The sequence below is a fragment of the Sciurus vulgaris genome (genome assembly GCF_902686455.1).
Source record: "Sciurus vulgaris genome assembly, chromosome: 9".
Taxonomy (NCBI): domain Eukaryota; kingdom Metazoa; phylum Chordata; class Mammalia; order Rodentia; family Sciuridae; genus Sciurus; species Sciurus vulgaris.
This window is the reverse complement of record NC_136469.1, coordinates 129,619,952-129,634,630: the sequence shown is the minus strand read 5'-3', so window position 1 is coordinate 129,634,630 and position 14,679 is coordinate 129,619,952. Positions and strand designations below refer to the sequence as shown.

General features: G+C 42.1%; 1 protein-coding gene across 2 annotated transcripts in view; it reads right to left on the bottom strand.

Annotated features, from left to right (window-relative positions):
* The window catches only part of KCNIP4 (potassium voltage-gated channel interacting protein 4), a 1,142,821-nt gene extending 1,129,911 nt beyond the window's left edge, over positions 1-12,910 (bottom strand). Inside the window, exon 1 of one of the 2 annotated variants that reach the window (XM_079154780.1) lies at positions 12,302-12,910. In XM_079154780.1, the coding sequence (XP_079010906.1) occupies positions 12,302-12,362 (61 nt within the window). In that variant the 5' untranslated portion in view covers positions 12,363-12,910. The remainder of the gene's footprint in view (positions 1-12,301) is intronic. The other variant, XM_079154785.1, reaches the window with a different exon arrangement.
* Between the last annotated feature and the right edge of the window lie 1,769 nt (positions 12,911-14,679).

Sequence of the window (14,679 nt, the reverse complement as noted above, 5' to 3'; positions counted from 1 at the left end):
TTCATCACTTGTAGTAATGTTACATATTCTCAGTTGGTTAATCTCAGCAAGATTGTCCCTGACCATGATCCAAAGGGGTTAGGTGGCAGTGTAGATGCAAGATCAGGAAGGAGAACAGGGAGGAAAGGCAGCTCTGTAAATGGAATCTTCAGATCAAAATCAAGGCTTTGCGTGGGATGAGATGCACCCTTCACAAGCTCACCTGTGCACTGTACTCCCAATGACCATGCTGCCCCAGACTCTAACCTGGCTCTCTAGTTTGCCTACACTGGTCATTTCCGTCTTCAGCTCAAGCTCAAGGAGGTCCTACAGGTTAATTTTATTCCCATTAAAGCTCCTCAAGCACTAACTTTGTAAAGAAATTTTTTTCCCCCAATCCTCCAAACTGGGTATCAAGACTCCCTCTTCCCATGCAAGATCACTTGGATTGGGCATTAGATTTAGACTTTACCCTTCATGTGCTATAGAAGCCCCCAGGGAGCTTTCTCAGGTCATTTGCCCTTTATCTCCATACACCAAACCGGACAAGAAGTACTAATACTGCTGGGCTGAACCAGCCCTCCAGAATGATACCAATGCAGCTCAGAGCACCCTTCACTTAGCTTCTGCCCTGCCATGTCTAGGTAGAGGAGTGGAGAAGTAAGAGTAGGGAGAGAAGCTTGGTGCAAGAATGCCTGTTAATATTGCTTTGGTTAATGTCCCTGCTCTCCCAATCACTAGCTGTGTGACTTTGAGCAAGGTGCTGAATCCCTTTGAATCTGAATTTAGTTATCACTGCAAGGGATATTCAAAAATGCCGTGGTATTCCTCTTAGCAGCATATCCTTCCAGCACCCCCAAATGTAATATTAACTCAATGCATTTAAAGCTAACACCACACACACAAAAAATAATAATAAATAAAAAACTTCCTTCTTCTTCTGTTTTGTGGACAGTATCTTCCCAACACCATATGCAAACATCTTTACTCAGTCTCCCAAGTTGGAGATGGAGGCTGCCCATGAGCATATCCTCCTCCTAGGTCTCCCACCTCACTCCACCTCCACATTCAATCAGTTACAAAGCTTATTTGTAGTGCTCCAGGAATATGCCAAGGGCACCCTTCCAGAAGCGACTATTCATACCTACAGCCTGAAAAACTTTGATGACCATTTCACTTGATGACTTGCCATTCTCAGTCTCTCCTTTGCAGCAGGACAAGAAGATTCTTCCTCAGTATCATTTCTCACATCCTACCATCTTTCCCAGAAATCCTGCATACATGCTCAACTGCTTAAAATTCACATTTCTTAGATGCCCTCCCTTCTCATGGGTTAGCCTCCACAAAACACTCTATACTTCATCCAAATGGCTGCTGTCTCAAAATCCAAACATCCCACTTCCTCACAAACTCTTTAAACCCCACTGATCACTCAAGTCCCAACTTTCCTACATGGTCTTCCCCAGTAAGTTGCCCTGGGGTGACCTCCTCTTCCCTGTTTCAATACAGGCCCAGATTTATCCCTGCCAGAGAACTGGTGCCTCTCCCCTCAACTCAGCCCCTCCATTCCTCCCAGTGTTACCAATCTTGCCACTCTCCTGACTTCCCATAGTTGTGATTAAAGGACTTTTTCTCAAGTCAGATAATTATGGAAATGACCATTACTTACATTTATCAGGCCCTAACCATCTGTCAGGTACTGTGCTCAGCACTTTACGTAGGTCAGTTCAGGTACTCCTCAGACACCCTGGTAAAACAGGTTCTCTTCAGTGATTCACCACTCAACATATATTTGATTATATTTTAATAAGAGAGCAGAAAATCAATATATACAAAGTAACATTAAGATATATATGTGCATATACACACAGAGTGTACATATAATATTGCATCCTATAAGAAGATATGAATTTTTTTCTCTGAAGGTATATGAAAGTTATTAAGGGAAGAAAAGCAGGGCAAGGGGAAAAGATGCAGAATGGGTTTTCATATTGGATGATGACATAAGATAACACTTGAATGAAGACCTGAAAGAAGTGAGGAAGCAAACCATCAGTGTATGGGGGCAAGAATTGTCCAGGCACACATTATGAAACTAAGCTACAGAGAGGTCTTGTGGCTTCCCACTGTCGCGTGGTGCCAGACATGGTGTCTGAATCCTAGGTCTGACTCCAGAGTCTTATCCTTAGACACCATTCCTGTCTTTCATCAATGTCCTGCAGCAGTTCACTCTGTTAACCAGCTCTGGACTTTTGAAACTCTTTTATTCCCCACTAGTCAACAAACATGGTCCTTTCATGTGCCAGGTACTGACCTCAGCGACACTCATCTCTCCAATTTCTTCCAACTTATAAAGTGTTTCTGGTTTCGCATCCATCTTCCACCCTTATTCCCCACAGTTCCAACTCTGGATTCTCTTAACCAATCTCATGACTTCAGTGATCATTATCTCTTTGCAACTGATTCCCAAATCTAGGTCCCCAGTTTATTTGAGGCTGGCTTCTCAGGATCTAGACTGTGCTTCATTCATCTCTCTCTTCCTGATGTCCATCACAGTGCTGGATGCTTAACCAATGTGTGCTTCTCTGAAATGAATTAAATTTCAACTTTATATTTCCCAATGCCTGAGGGACAGTTTGACCTGGATATTTTCCCAGTACCTTTAAATCAATATTCCTAAAAAGGAACCCATTATTTTTCCTCCCAAACCCGTTCTTTCTTCTGGGTTCCCTGCTTCTCATCACAGCACCACTAGTATCCAAGTCACCAACATTGCTTTCTCCTCCCAGTCACCTAACCTACCCATTCCCTCTGCCTCACCTTTGCTCAAACATTTGCCTTCTCTTGCTAGACTAATGCAACAGTGTCCTAAAGTCACCCCTGTCAATGATGCATCCTACAGAGCTACGCAAAATTAATGCTTCTCATTCTGTCACTCTTTATGAAATTCAGCTGACTCCTTATTGTGTGCAGAATCAGATCTCAGTCTTTTTTCCAACCCATATAGCTCATTTCCAAATGGACATCTTTTCCACTCTGATATTCCAGAAATCCTTAAGATTTTTAGATCCCAAATCGGTTTCATTTTCTTTCAACTAAACCTCCTTCTGTATTTCCCATCTTGTTAAATTTATGCAGCTCACTGGAAATCTAGCCCCTATTCTAGGATCTACCTTCCTCCTCCAACCTTAGGACAATCTATCATTGGATCACCCATCAATCCCATTGATCCTGTCCTCTCTTCATCTAATTTTACTCTTTGTTCTCCACCATGTGATCACTGCCTTACTATGTACTTTAATATGTCCCACCTGTGTTTACTACCACAGCAGGTCCCCCTGCGTGCCATTCCACCCCCTTACTGTCCAGGTGCCACATCACCGCTTTCATGTTCCCAGTTGGCAAGCATCATGCTTTGCTTTTGACTGAAATTCACCAGAAGTTCGCCATGCCAAGCCCTGACTCTGCAGATGCTTTCCAGCTTGCATCTCTGTTCCCGTCTGCTCCACTTCTTCATAGCACCACCTGGGACTGCTCAGGGTTCCCAGATTGTACCTGTGCTCTTGGACCAGGCTTAGAACATAGCTCTCCCAGTCTGAAACATCCATCATCCTCTGCCAACTTTCACTGGAAAATTCATCCCCATCCACTAGTCCCATCCAGTCCAGGGAGTTTTCTTCAACCCTGTGCAGCTTCCATGATGTGACTGACTTACAGCCATTTTTAAAGCACTGTGCATGGTGCTATCACAGGGATTTTTGTGTTTAAATTCTCCCACCTCATATCAATCTCTTTAATTGTATTTGGTATGTTCCATGGGATACTTCTCATCACTGTATTCTAGCACTTTGAGCAAAACTTAGCAACAGAATATGTTTTGTGAAAGAAAAATCTGGCCCACATTTGGAGAAGCACCTGCTGATACGGAGGAATAGTAATATTATATAATCCACAGATTACTGCTATTTTTCTACATAAGGTTTGTTTTTTAATATGATTCTGTAAGACCAATATCACTAAATAATAGACCGTGTAATCACAGAAGTTCTCTGGGCTTCTTTGGCTTATTATTTCACAAAAGCCAACGACTGCAGCTAAAGACAACCTGCATTAAGGGCACACAACTGGGTCTTAGGAAGGTATTTAATATCTTTAAAGATGAGGTAAACTAACATGCTCTGTATAATTAATACACAAGGCAGATGAAGTGGAATTCTGGGGTAGAGAAGGAAGATATGATTTAAAACTTTAATTCCTACACCCTAAACAACTCGCTTGCCTCTTTATAAGCTCAAATGTTTACTAGCACAGTCTCTCTCAAATAGTACATAATTCATAAATGTATTTTAAATGAATGATTGCTGAATAACATCTCCAAAAATATTGCGAAGACTATCAGAACACAAATTGCCTAAGGCTGAAGTTATAACTGTCAATGTTTGTGATTTGAAATTCTATTCTAATGATATTTATGAAAAGCCACAATCTCACACCCAAGGATTCCAGGATAAATGGAACTATGTTTAAAACTGCAATGTTTCCAACAATTCATTTCTACAGTGCAATCTTCCTGGAGCAAGGTTTGTAGATTTTTCATTGTTAGTGATTACTCTAAGAAATGAACAACAGTTTTGAAAGTATTAGTTTTTAACAACTAATTTTCATTTGGAAGCTACAACCACAACTTTAATTTAACTACGAGGGCTTATGGGGATTAGCAAAAAATTCTGTACTTAAAAGTACATCAAAAGCGCTAGGATTTATTGCCTTCCAGCTTCAGGGTTTAGATGTGTGGTTCTTTTAAAAAACTATCTTAACAAGCTATGTCTCCATTAAAACTGGATTTTATAAACACTCAGCAGGAGAATCCCCTCATTCTGTCTCTACATGGCATTGCGTTCAGATGTATCCACCTCCCTTTTTCCATGTTTCTCCATGCCTGGTTCTGAACTCTCCTTGCTTTTTTACTTGCTTCCCGATATGTCCCTCTCACAACCTTGAAACTAACTTGAACTTGTGTTTCAGAGTCTGCACCAACTCTCTCAGAGACCAGAACTTCGACAAGAAATTACAAGATGAAACTGGACCAATGGAGGAAAGGAAAGAGAACAACTAACAGACTGCAATAATACTGTGCATCACTACAGGAAGAGACACAGCTTCAACTTGGGGTTTGTGAAAATAAATGATATGGAGAGAATGATTCAAGACTTCTTGGAAAAGATGTGAGAAAGTTTAACAATTTGATTTTCACATGTGCTTACAGTATTAGATAAGGTATAATAATATCCTTAAGATGAATGATTTCACAAAATTAAATTTAAAAATTAGAGTGACATTCTATCTAATTTAAAAATTCCTACACTAATTGGAAATGCCTCTGCTTTTATGGGAACATTATTTAAACTGGAAATAAGAGTTGAGAATTTTCAATTCCTTTGTCATTGTATTTACACATAAGTTATCACTCATTTTGAACTCCCCAAGCTTCCAATACATGTTCTGTGAAAAGGTGCATTTCTCCATACACTCTCAACATATAAGAGGTTTAATAAATCTTTAAAATTGTTTAGATAATGTCTTTAAATGGTTGATTAAAAAATATAATTGGAAAAATAGCTAGAAGGCAGGAATAAATTGGACAATAGAACAAGTCTAGAATTTTAAGCCTAAAATTTTTGATAGGTTTATTCTGAAAGACCCAAAGAGAAAAGGGTCAAGTTCAATATCAGTGTGTATCCACCTGGAAAGAAACGGAATTTAACACCACCTTGAAGGAAGCTTGCTTTTGAACATTCATCTTGCTCTACCCTTAACTCCACTATGGGGATTAATATTTTTAAAGATACATGTTTAGCCAATTCTCTCCTCCCCTACTGGACTATAAATACCTAGTGCAAATTCAGTAACTATCTTTTGAATAATCAGGAAGCTCTTTGAAGGCAGGATCTTTGTCTCAGACATCCTAACACCAGACAGTTTCTTTGTAAATATTTGCTCAATAAATCTCATTTCAGTGTTACAGAATCTACTCAGCTCCCAGAGGACAGAATTACCACCAGGCATAGATGAAGACAGAAAGGGAGAGCAACGTTATTCTCAGTGGCTATTATCTCTGTTTTCACCTTTGTAAATCAAATTGAAATTTCTCTGAATTAAACTTCTCTCCACATTAAACTTGTTCTTAAGACTGTATTTGACAGGGTTACTTTTAAAATACTGTTTATTAGTCTGACTTTATTGTTTCTGGTCTTATTTCTAAATTCTCTGCAGATGCCAAAGACCTGAGGATCAGTTTACACCTCAACAGAAGGTTATACACAAGTGTGTACCTGCACCTTAGGTACTTTTATTTAGTGAATGAATTTCTAGAAGGTTTACCATATACAAAACATGGATAAAAGGTATGGGACAGACTACTTTTAAGTGATTTTTTCATACCATCCTAATAAACACTCATTAAAGTACAAAATATTACAACCCAAAGTAAAGTCCCTGCTAGAATATCTATTCTGAGATGTAGATGTGCTATATTCACCCATTATTATGAAACTCAATGAGACACTTTGAAAGTCATGTCTTTTCTTATAAAACAACAAAAACAAAATAATCCAGTCTGGGGACATTCTTGGGGATGCTTTAGCATCTGCAACACAGCAGGCAGACGGTACTATGGGAGGCAGGAGCTGGGAGGGAGGGCCAGGCATTTGACTACAGTAGTTACTAGATCAGTCAAATTTGATTTTGATTCCCATTTGGCCCACAATAATGTCATTTCTTAAATAAACTGCTTCACTCAAAAGATCCTTCAAAATATTAAGAAGTGTTGACATCTGGAGATGAAAGTCTATTTTTCTTCCTAAACCTTTTTAAAGTGAAGACCTATAAAAAATGCCAGTCCTAATTCCCTCAAGACTTTTTATTCACTATTCATGAGCAGCTGCTGCCTGAATGTAAGAGAGGACATTTTCCTGAGCCAATCCAAATTCCAGGTATCCCCAAAATTGCAAACTGTTGCTGTAAAATGTTCTAAGTACTTATTTTTATCTAAATAAAAAAATTGGAGAGGACTATGTAGGGGAAAGAAACTTCTCAATAGCCAAGAGTATATACCCAAAGGGTATTTAAATTTACAACCTGTTTCCAATGAGCCAGTTACTCAACCACACTGGCTGTGTTCACCCAGGAAGAAAAATCAGCCCTCAACATGGGCATGAAGGCCAAGTGCACAATATGGAAAATTCCATATTTCTAAACCCATTCAAATGGTTTGTTATGTCATCAGAGTGTGTGTGGAGAACATTACGTTTGAACACGGGGTCTCTTCTTGTTCAGATCTTCATAATGCTATGTGCATTTGTACGTAGGCAGAGCAGCCCACGGGGGGACTTTGGGGAAGAAGGGATATAGACACAGCAGTGAGAGAATAGGGACAGAACTTGATCCCATCTCAGCCTCGCCACTGTCTTCACTCCCCTCCTGCTCCCTCCTAATACTGCCGATTCTCACCCTGAAGCCTGATAGGAAAGGAAAAGGGAAGGGATGTGTATATACTGAATGACGTCCTGGTGTTTTAATCCTTCAGTCCATTCCCTGGTCACTGCTCTCATGGAGGGCTTTGTCCTCTGGGAGAGTAATGATGAAGTGACAATAATGATGACATACATGGTGCAGATATTCAGACACTGCCCTGGGAAGTGTCAGGAAGGACCATCCTCTGTGACTTCAGAGTAGTAGGAAGGAGCACTGCCCCAATTCAGGGAGAGCACTTCAGTGGTGCTGCTGCTGTCTTGTTTGGGGGATGTGCAGAGACCAGAAGTGGCAGCTACTCAGATTACTGACCTTGGATATGACAGATACGGAAGGTATTAAGGATGAGGAAGAGTCACAATGACAACATTCAACACTGACTATAGTCAGTGAAATTGGCTACCACCATCATAGCCTGGAAGCATGCTCGGAACATAACCTTGGGTGGTAGACTGGAAATGGAAGAAATAGGCAGACATAAAACTCAAGAGAGAAGCAGTCTTCAGGACCGATTTGACTTGAAGGTAGGAATAACAGAGAAGGAGATGTTTCTGCCTTTTCTAAACTGCTTGCTTAAAAAAAAATGACACCATTTACAATATTTGGACAATATATTATTTTTAGAGGACAGAGGTTCTTTTCTGATTCACTAACTTTAAGGTGCTAGTAAAACCTGCTGATGGGTCTGACCATCAGGGCACAGAAAGATCTATCTAGCACTCTAGAGGAGCAATGGGCCAGACCTACACATCAAGATAAAAACTAAAACACAGTCTGACTGGGGAGAATGTAGAATGTGAAGATAATTAAAACAACTTTGTGGAAGTTACACAAAATGGACAAAAGAAAAGTAGTAAGGGTCATAAAAAGAGATGTGAGGAATGTGGGAGAAAGTAGAATACTTCAGTGCTTTAGAGGCACTCCATGCATTCAACATCTGTTGTTGCAAACAGTGCATTTCAGATCTTGTACTAGGTACTGGAGATAAAGTGGTGGCCAGGGTCCCGTAGCTGAGCTCTCATGGAGCTCAGAGTCACTCAAGGAATGTTGGTAGACTGCATGAAGCATCACAGTGAGTTCAGGAGGACGTGACAGAAAGCCATCAGGACTTAACAGCTAAATGAAAAATAACTGGGTAATTATATACCTAGGGATGATAAATTGTAGCAATAGGTGCTTTTAGATCACCTGAAAATATTGCTAAGAATGGTAGATAAACCCCGATATCTACTTTTCCTCTCCTTCACCTTTTTCTCTTAGTCATTCATGCTCTCTGACTTGTTCACGTTCTCTCTCTCTCTCTCGCTCTCTCTCTCTCACACACACACACACACACACACACTTCAATCTGCTTGAAATAGCCCCTAAGGAGGGACACTATTAAGTAAACAAGCACACTCTGCTATGAAATATTGAAAAGCAATATTATCTACATGTTCTGGAAAAAACAGTGAAGACAGGGAAAACAAATGAAAGGACAAAAAGGAGTAAGAAGGACCATATATTTTAAGTCCAGAAATATATCTTTGAAAGAATCAGTTACTATCTAGTCTGCAAAACTGCAGAAATACTGCACACATATTTTATATTGCATGGATCATTAATTTCCAAAATATCTATAGACTTATTTTGTGAAAGAGGACAAAATCAGTGACCAGAAAAAAGTGCAGAGTGGGAGGAGTGGGGGGGGCATCACTGAATTTTAACACTTCATCATATTTGTTTAATATTCCTTTACATTCATATGACAAAGAAAATAGACTAATGCCTTGTACAATGAAAACCTCTCCCAGAGCTCAGAATAAATGAATTTTTCAATATTACTTTAATGGAATTACTAATTTGATTTTGCTTTAATCTTAATAAACACAAAACTTCAGCAGAAATTACAACGCATTCATCAAGAAACAATTCAAAGTTGAAGAGATTTCTCACACCACCAAAACATACATTTCCTCCCCACTGTTAGTCGTAGATTACATCACACAGCATCTGCCAGCCCTAAGTTAGAAGGCACAAATTAAGGCCACCAATGAATAATTTTGTAGGATTTTTTTCCCCTCTGACCTTATTTCTGATTCTCTTTCAAATGTACAGCTGAATTATCATCTCCATCTCCCCACTGGTAGCAGGATTATGTTTGATTGTATAGCAGGGAAGCAAAATAATGGTAGAAGACAATGAAATGGAAATTATATTCTGGACAGGCCTTGGGTTCCACACAGAAGCTGGTAGGAGGCAGGTTAAGTCTGATCATTCCCATAAGTAAAGTGTCTCCTCTCATATGGACTCTAGCTTGTTCATTTCCGGTACTGGCAGCACCAACATATTGACTACAGTAACTTCAGAGTGGTGCTCCTAAGCCTATTCGGTGATTTTCCTTGAAGAAATAGCAAAGAATGAACTCTTAGCTATATTACAATATTTTTGTGACGTAACTAGACTCTGCTGCCACCCTTTATGACATTTCCCCACTACTTTTTTGATTCAGGGGTTTTCTCCTTTGCCTTTCAGCCAACCATTTTTCAACATTCACACGTCTAATGCCTGATTTCTCCTCATCTTCATACATTTCTCAGTTACATCCTTCAGTTCATTTTTGTTTAAGTCCAATTAAATCAACTTGTAATCTTCCATCCTAGAGTTCTATGTTCAAGGGAAAATCATCACGTACCACTATTGGAGAGGGAACGAGAGGTTGATTTTAATCAACACTAAAGAGAGAGTCCAAGCCTTTAAAAATGATAATCACCCTTTCTTATTCCAAGGTGAGTTAAGACTATAAATCTGAGCACTCATAACCAAGATACTAAACTACATGTTTGGTTAAAATAATACAGAAAACATATTTGGGGAGTCGATCTCTAGTAACTTGAAAACAATAAGAATAAAAATGATCCTATGAACTATTTCTTTAATGTTCTCATCATGACAATGAACTCCAAAAACTTTGTGAATACAATAAAAGAAACAAGTTTCAAATCCATTCCAGCCACAGAATTCCTTACTTTCAGCTGCATGTAAGCAAGATGGAATCGGCATCCTTCTGTTCTCCAAATAATGAACACATGCTCACTCTAGAGATGGTACTTCTATTATTAATATTTTAATTGTATCATATTCCCCAGATGTGATTTCATCTTTGTTTCTCCTTTGTAGAGATTCTGGCCACCTCTGGCACTGTAAAGACTGGACATGCTGATTCAATCCCCATCTGGCAGATTAAAGACAAGGTACAGCCAAAAAGCTGTTATCATTGACGAGGCAAACAACACAAGCCACCCAGCTCCTGAGACTATGCGTCCCTGTCCCTGCAGTGTGCCCTAGGTTTGAGTTCCTACTGCCACCTCATGTAGGAGTGTGTCCCCAAAAGGACAAGGGCTCTCTGCCCTATGCATATTATAAAGAACTGCAAAGACAGAGATCCTGTGACCCCAAAACTACTCAGTCCTCTACACCCAAAATGCCATTCTGAAAAGATTCAATCTTAAAGATTATAAGCATCCCTCCAAAACATATATTTCAGATATTCTTAGTTCTGGATAAGCAGGAAGCTACTGCCACAAGTGACACCAGCACTAAGCACCATTACAGATAATTTGGGGCTTTAAAGGTGATGGTGAGCTTATTTTTCCCCGTCCATCAAGCACCAAGACTTCCCTTTAAAATTTCTTACTCAAATAAGACTAAGTGTATTCCAGATTCCCATGATCTTAAAGAGAGAAGAAAAGAGGAAGAGGGTGTTCGTTTCTCAAGTCCATAAATTCCAGGGATACACTCAGGAGTTGTAATGACTCCATTTCCTTCGGCACTGAAAAGGTAGAATGTATAAACGCCTCCTACCGCACAACTTTACAGCCCTCAAGGCCAGGTTTTTCCATCCTGTTAACCCAAACTACACTGTAGCCACGTGTGACCCCTTAGCTTATATAATCTGAGAAATGTCCAGCTGTTTATCACTCTCAGGTTCTCCAACACCACCTTTATCCTATTTATGGCTCCTCTAAAAAACTCTAAACATCAAAGCCACCTCAAAACAAATCAATGCAACCCAAGACTCTCTGTGAGAGGGCATAGTCCCCTCTTTTGCCATGGGTCCCACTAAACTCAGAAAACACTCCCTTGCCTGCTTTCGCAGAAAGCACGTTTCTCTGAAAGCCAAGCTCCTTGCACCGTGCCCAGTACCTTTCCAAGGCTGTAGTGTATATAAATTATTTCCAAGTGTCAGAGGACCATTTTCTCTGAACATACTAAACTGAAGCTAGCAATAAAACAAGACAGACGCTCCTGCAGAAGAATCTGACATGGGCAAGATTACGCTTGTATATTACCAGGGGACGAAGATAGAGTTTTAATGAAGAAATGTTTGGGAGCCTCAAGGAAAAGTGGGAAAGAGGATCAACACTGTTTCAGCTCATTTATCTCCAGGTGTTTGGGGAAGGCAGCGTGCGGTAGCAAGACCTCCGGCAAAAGCATAAACAACCTCGGAAATTTTCAGAGAAGGCAAAAGTACCCACAGGATCGCAGGGGACCCTGCCACGGCGAGTTTCAAACACACTTCAAACATCTTTTCTTCCCCGACCTGGATCTTTGCATGCACCCCCTCCCCTTGGCACCCCCATTCCCGCCGCTCCCACCTCCCCTTCCCAGTCCCGCCTGGGTGGCTGTCTCTCATGCAGCAAAGGCAACAAGCGTCCCCCCGCCCCCAGCCAAGGAAAGGGCAGCCCCGTCTCAGCTCGCGGGGGAAGGAGGTGGAAGCGGGGCGCCCGCTCGCATGCTTATTGCATCCTACCGCCTGTGGAGCTCGCCTCCTCCAGCTGAGCCGAGATGCTTTCCACCCTCCTCACATTCATCTTCGGGGACGCAGGCTGCAAGAGCGAGTCTCGGGAGTCAACCGGTCCGGGCGTCTATCGCTGCGTTTGGCACCAGAGCGCACCGCCGCTTGGTCCTGGGCGTCCGTGGCGCTAGGAGCTGGAGAGTCGGCGGCGGCGGCGGCGGGCAGGGCGCGGAACCGGCTGCAGGTGCGGCGGAGGCCGGCGGGGGGCGCCGGGGGCGCTGCGCGGCGCTGGGCGGCGGGGTGCGCGGGCGGCTGGAGAGCGGTGCGCTGCGCCGCCAGCGGGAGTGAAGTCTTCCTCTCCCCTTGCCCGCTCGGGCAATGCCTCTGCCACCTGCTGCCCAGTCACGGGGTGGGGGGTCGTGGGGTTCCTCGGCGTGGTACCTCCGATGACAGAGCAGATGGACCCTAAAACACCCGAGGGGCTTCAGGCTGGGCAGGGCCCCTTGCGAGAGTTGCCACTCAGTATTCAGCGGGAGCGTCCAGGGTTCCTTCCTGTGGCGCTGAGCGCCTGGCTCTTGGGAGGGGCTCCCCTGCTCCTTGCTGCTCGATTCCCCAGGGGTTCCGACTCCAAGCGGACCCCGTGCAGTGCAGTGCGGCACAAAGTTAGACCGAGTTCGAAGGACACCAGAAGGGAAGCGCAAGGAGATGTCCTCCAGCACCGGGCAGAGCGCCAGGAACTCCTAGACGGGAAACTCTCCCAGTTGAAGCTAAACCAGTCGTGCGACCTGGCTAGGTGTTGGGAAACTGCTTCTAGACACCAGGTTGAGCAGGTGAGGGCCGACGTGAAGAACTCCACCTTGGAGAGGGACTCAAGCAGACTGAGACAAGTTCTGGTAGGAAAAGGTTTTATCACGCTAAAGACCCCCACCTCCCAGGGCCATTCAAAACCCAGGGTCATTTGCCTTAAGTAAAACAAGGCCAGGAGTAGTTGGGATCGCGAAGACAAACCAGTAGTGGCCATGGTTACTATTTGAGAACTGAAAATTAAAATGCAGACTTCTGTGCCCCCAGGAATTAAGTGTATGAAGGCTCTTTTGAAAAGAAAGGTCAAGTTGACCAGTTCTCTGGGCAAACAATTAAATTCCCTCCCACTCTCAGCTGCAGGGTCAATTGGTCCTGACATGGGTGGAAGTAATTTCCAAGTGTTTGTAAAACCATTCACTTCTGGGGCCACCTGGTTATACATACGATTATGAAATCTTGCCCCTTTCTCCAAGTAGATTTCAGCTGACATCCGCTTACCCGTCACTTTACCCCTAATCCCATAAGTGACTCACTTGTTCTTTTGAGCTTGCAGCATGTGTTCCACATTTCCCGTGATACCTCCTGCTCTCCTATTAGTTCAGGTTAAGGGAACAGGTGTGGACATCATTACTGCCTGGATTCAAATCCTAGTTTTACTAATTACAGTCATTCGACTTGGTGTCAATTATTGACTCAGCTGTAAAATAGTACCCACTTACTGTTTTTTTGTGAAGATTTAAAGAAATCAATAGATGCCAAGGTCTTAGGTCAATGCCTGGCACACAATAATCATGTAAGTAAGTATAAGCTACTCTAATATTTGAAGTTGAGAACAATACTGTATTGACACAGTAATTAGCATGATTCTATGCACATAGTTGGTCCTTGCTAAACACTTATTTTCATTGTTCAACAAATATCTAGTAATTACTAAGCACAAGGTACAATTTTAGGCATTGGAATACCACAGTGTGCAAAACAAAGCCCCCTGGCTACTGGCTTGCCTTCTAGAGTACAGGAGGGATTGACAATCAAGAAATCAGGTCTGTATGATCTGATGTCTTCTTGTATGCAGAGGACTGGGGAAGGACTCATGAAAGCAACACTTAAACATCATCCTGATGACAGTGAAGGAGTTGTACACAGATATTTCAAGGAACAAAGAACTTCTGGGAAGAGAGAACAACAAGAGCAGACACAAGGGTGGCATGTTTTTGGAGCAGTGGGGAGTATACCTGGAATACAGAAGAGGGAGGATTGGATCACATACCGTCTAAACATTTATTGAATTGACTCTACTTTTGTAGCCAGTTCCCCACACTGGCAAGATTCCCCTTAACAGTTCTCCTCTGTCCATTCTATCAGATTTTACCATCTCATTCTGAGTCATATACCACCCCTTCCTCTCCTGGATGATTTCCCTAGCAAAATTCCAACTTTCTGGTCAACTACTTCTTTCTCCAATTCTGCAGCAAGTGTTTTCAGAAACTATTCTCAGGACTTTTACTCTGTAAATGACCACTGACACCTGTCCAGCCCTAAATTCTACTACTTTCTATCCAATGACTTCTAAAGCGACCTCCATTTAA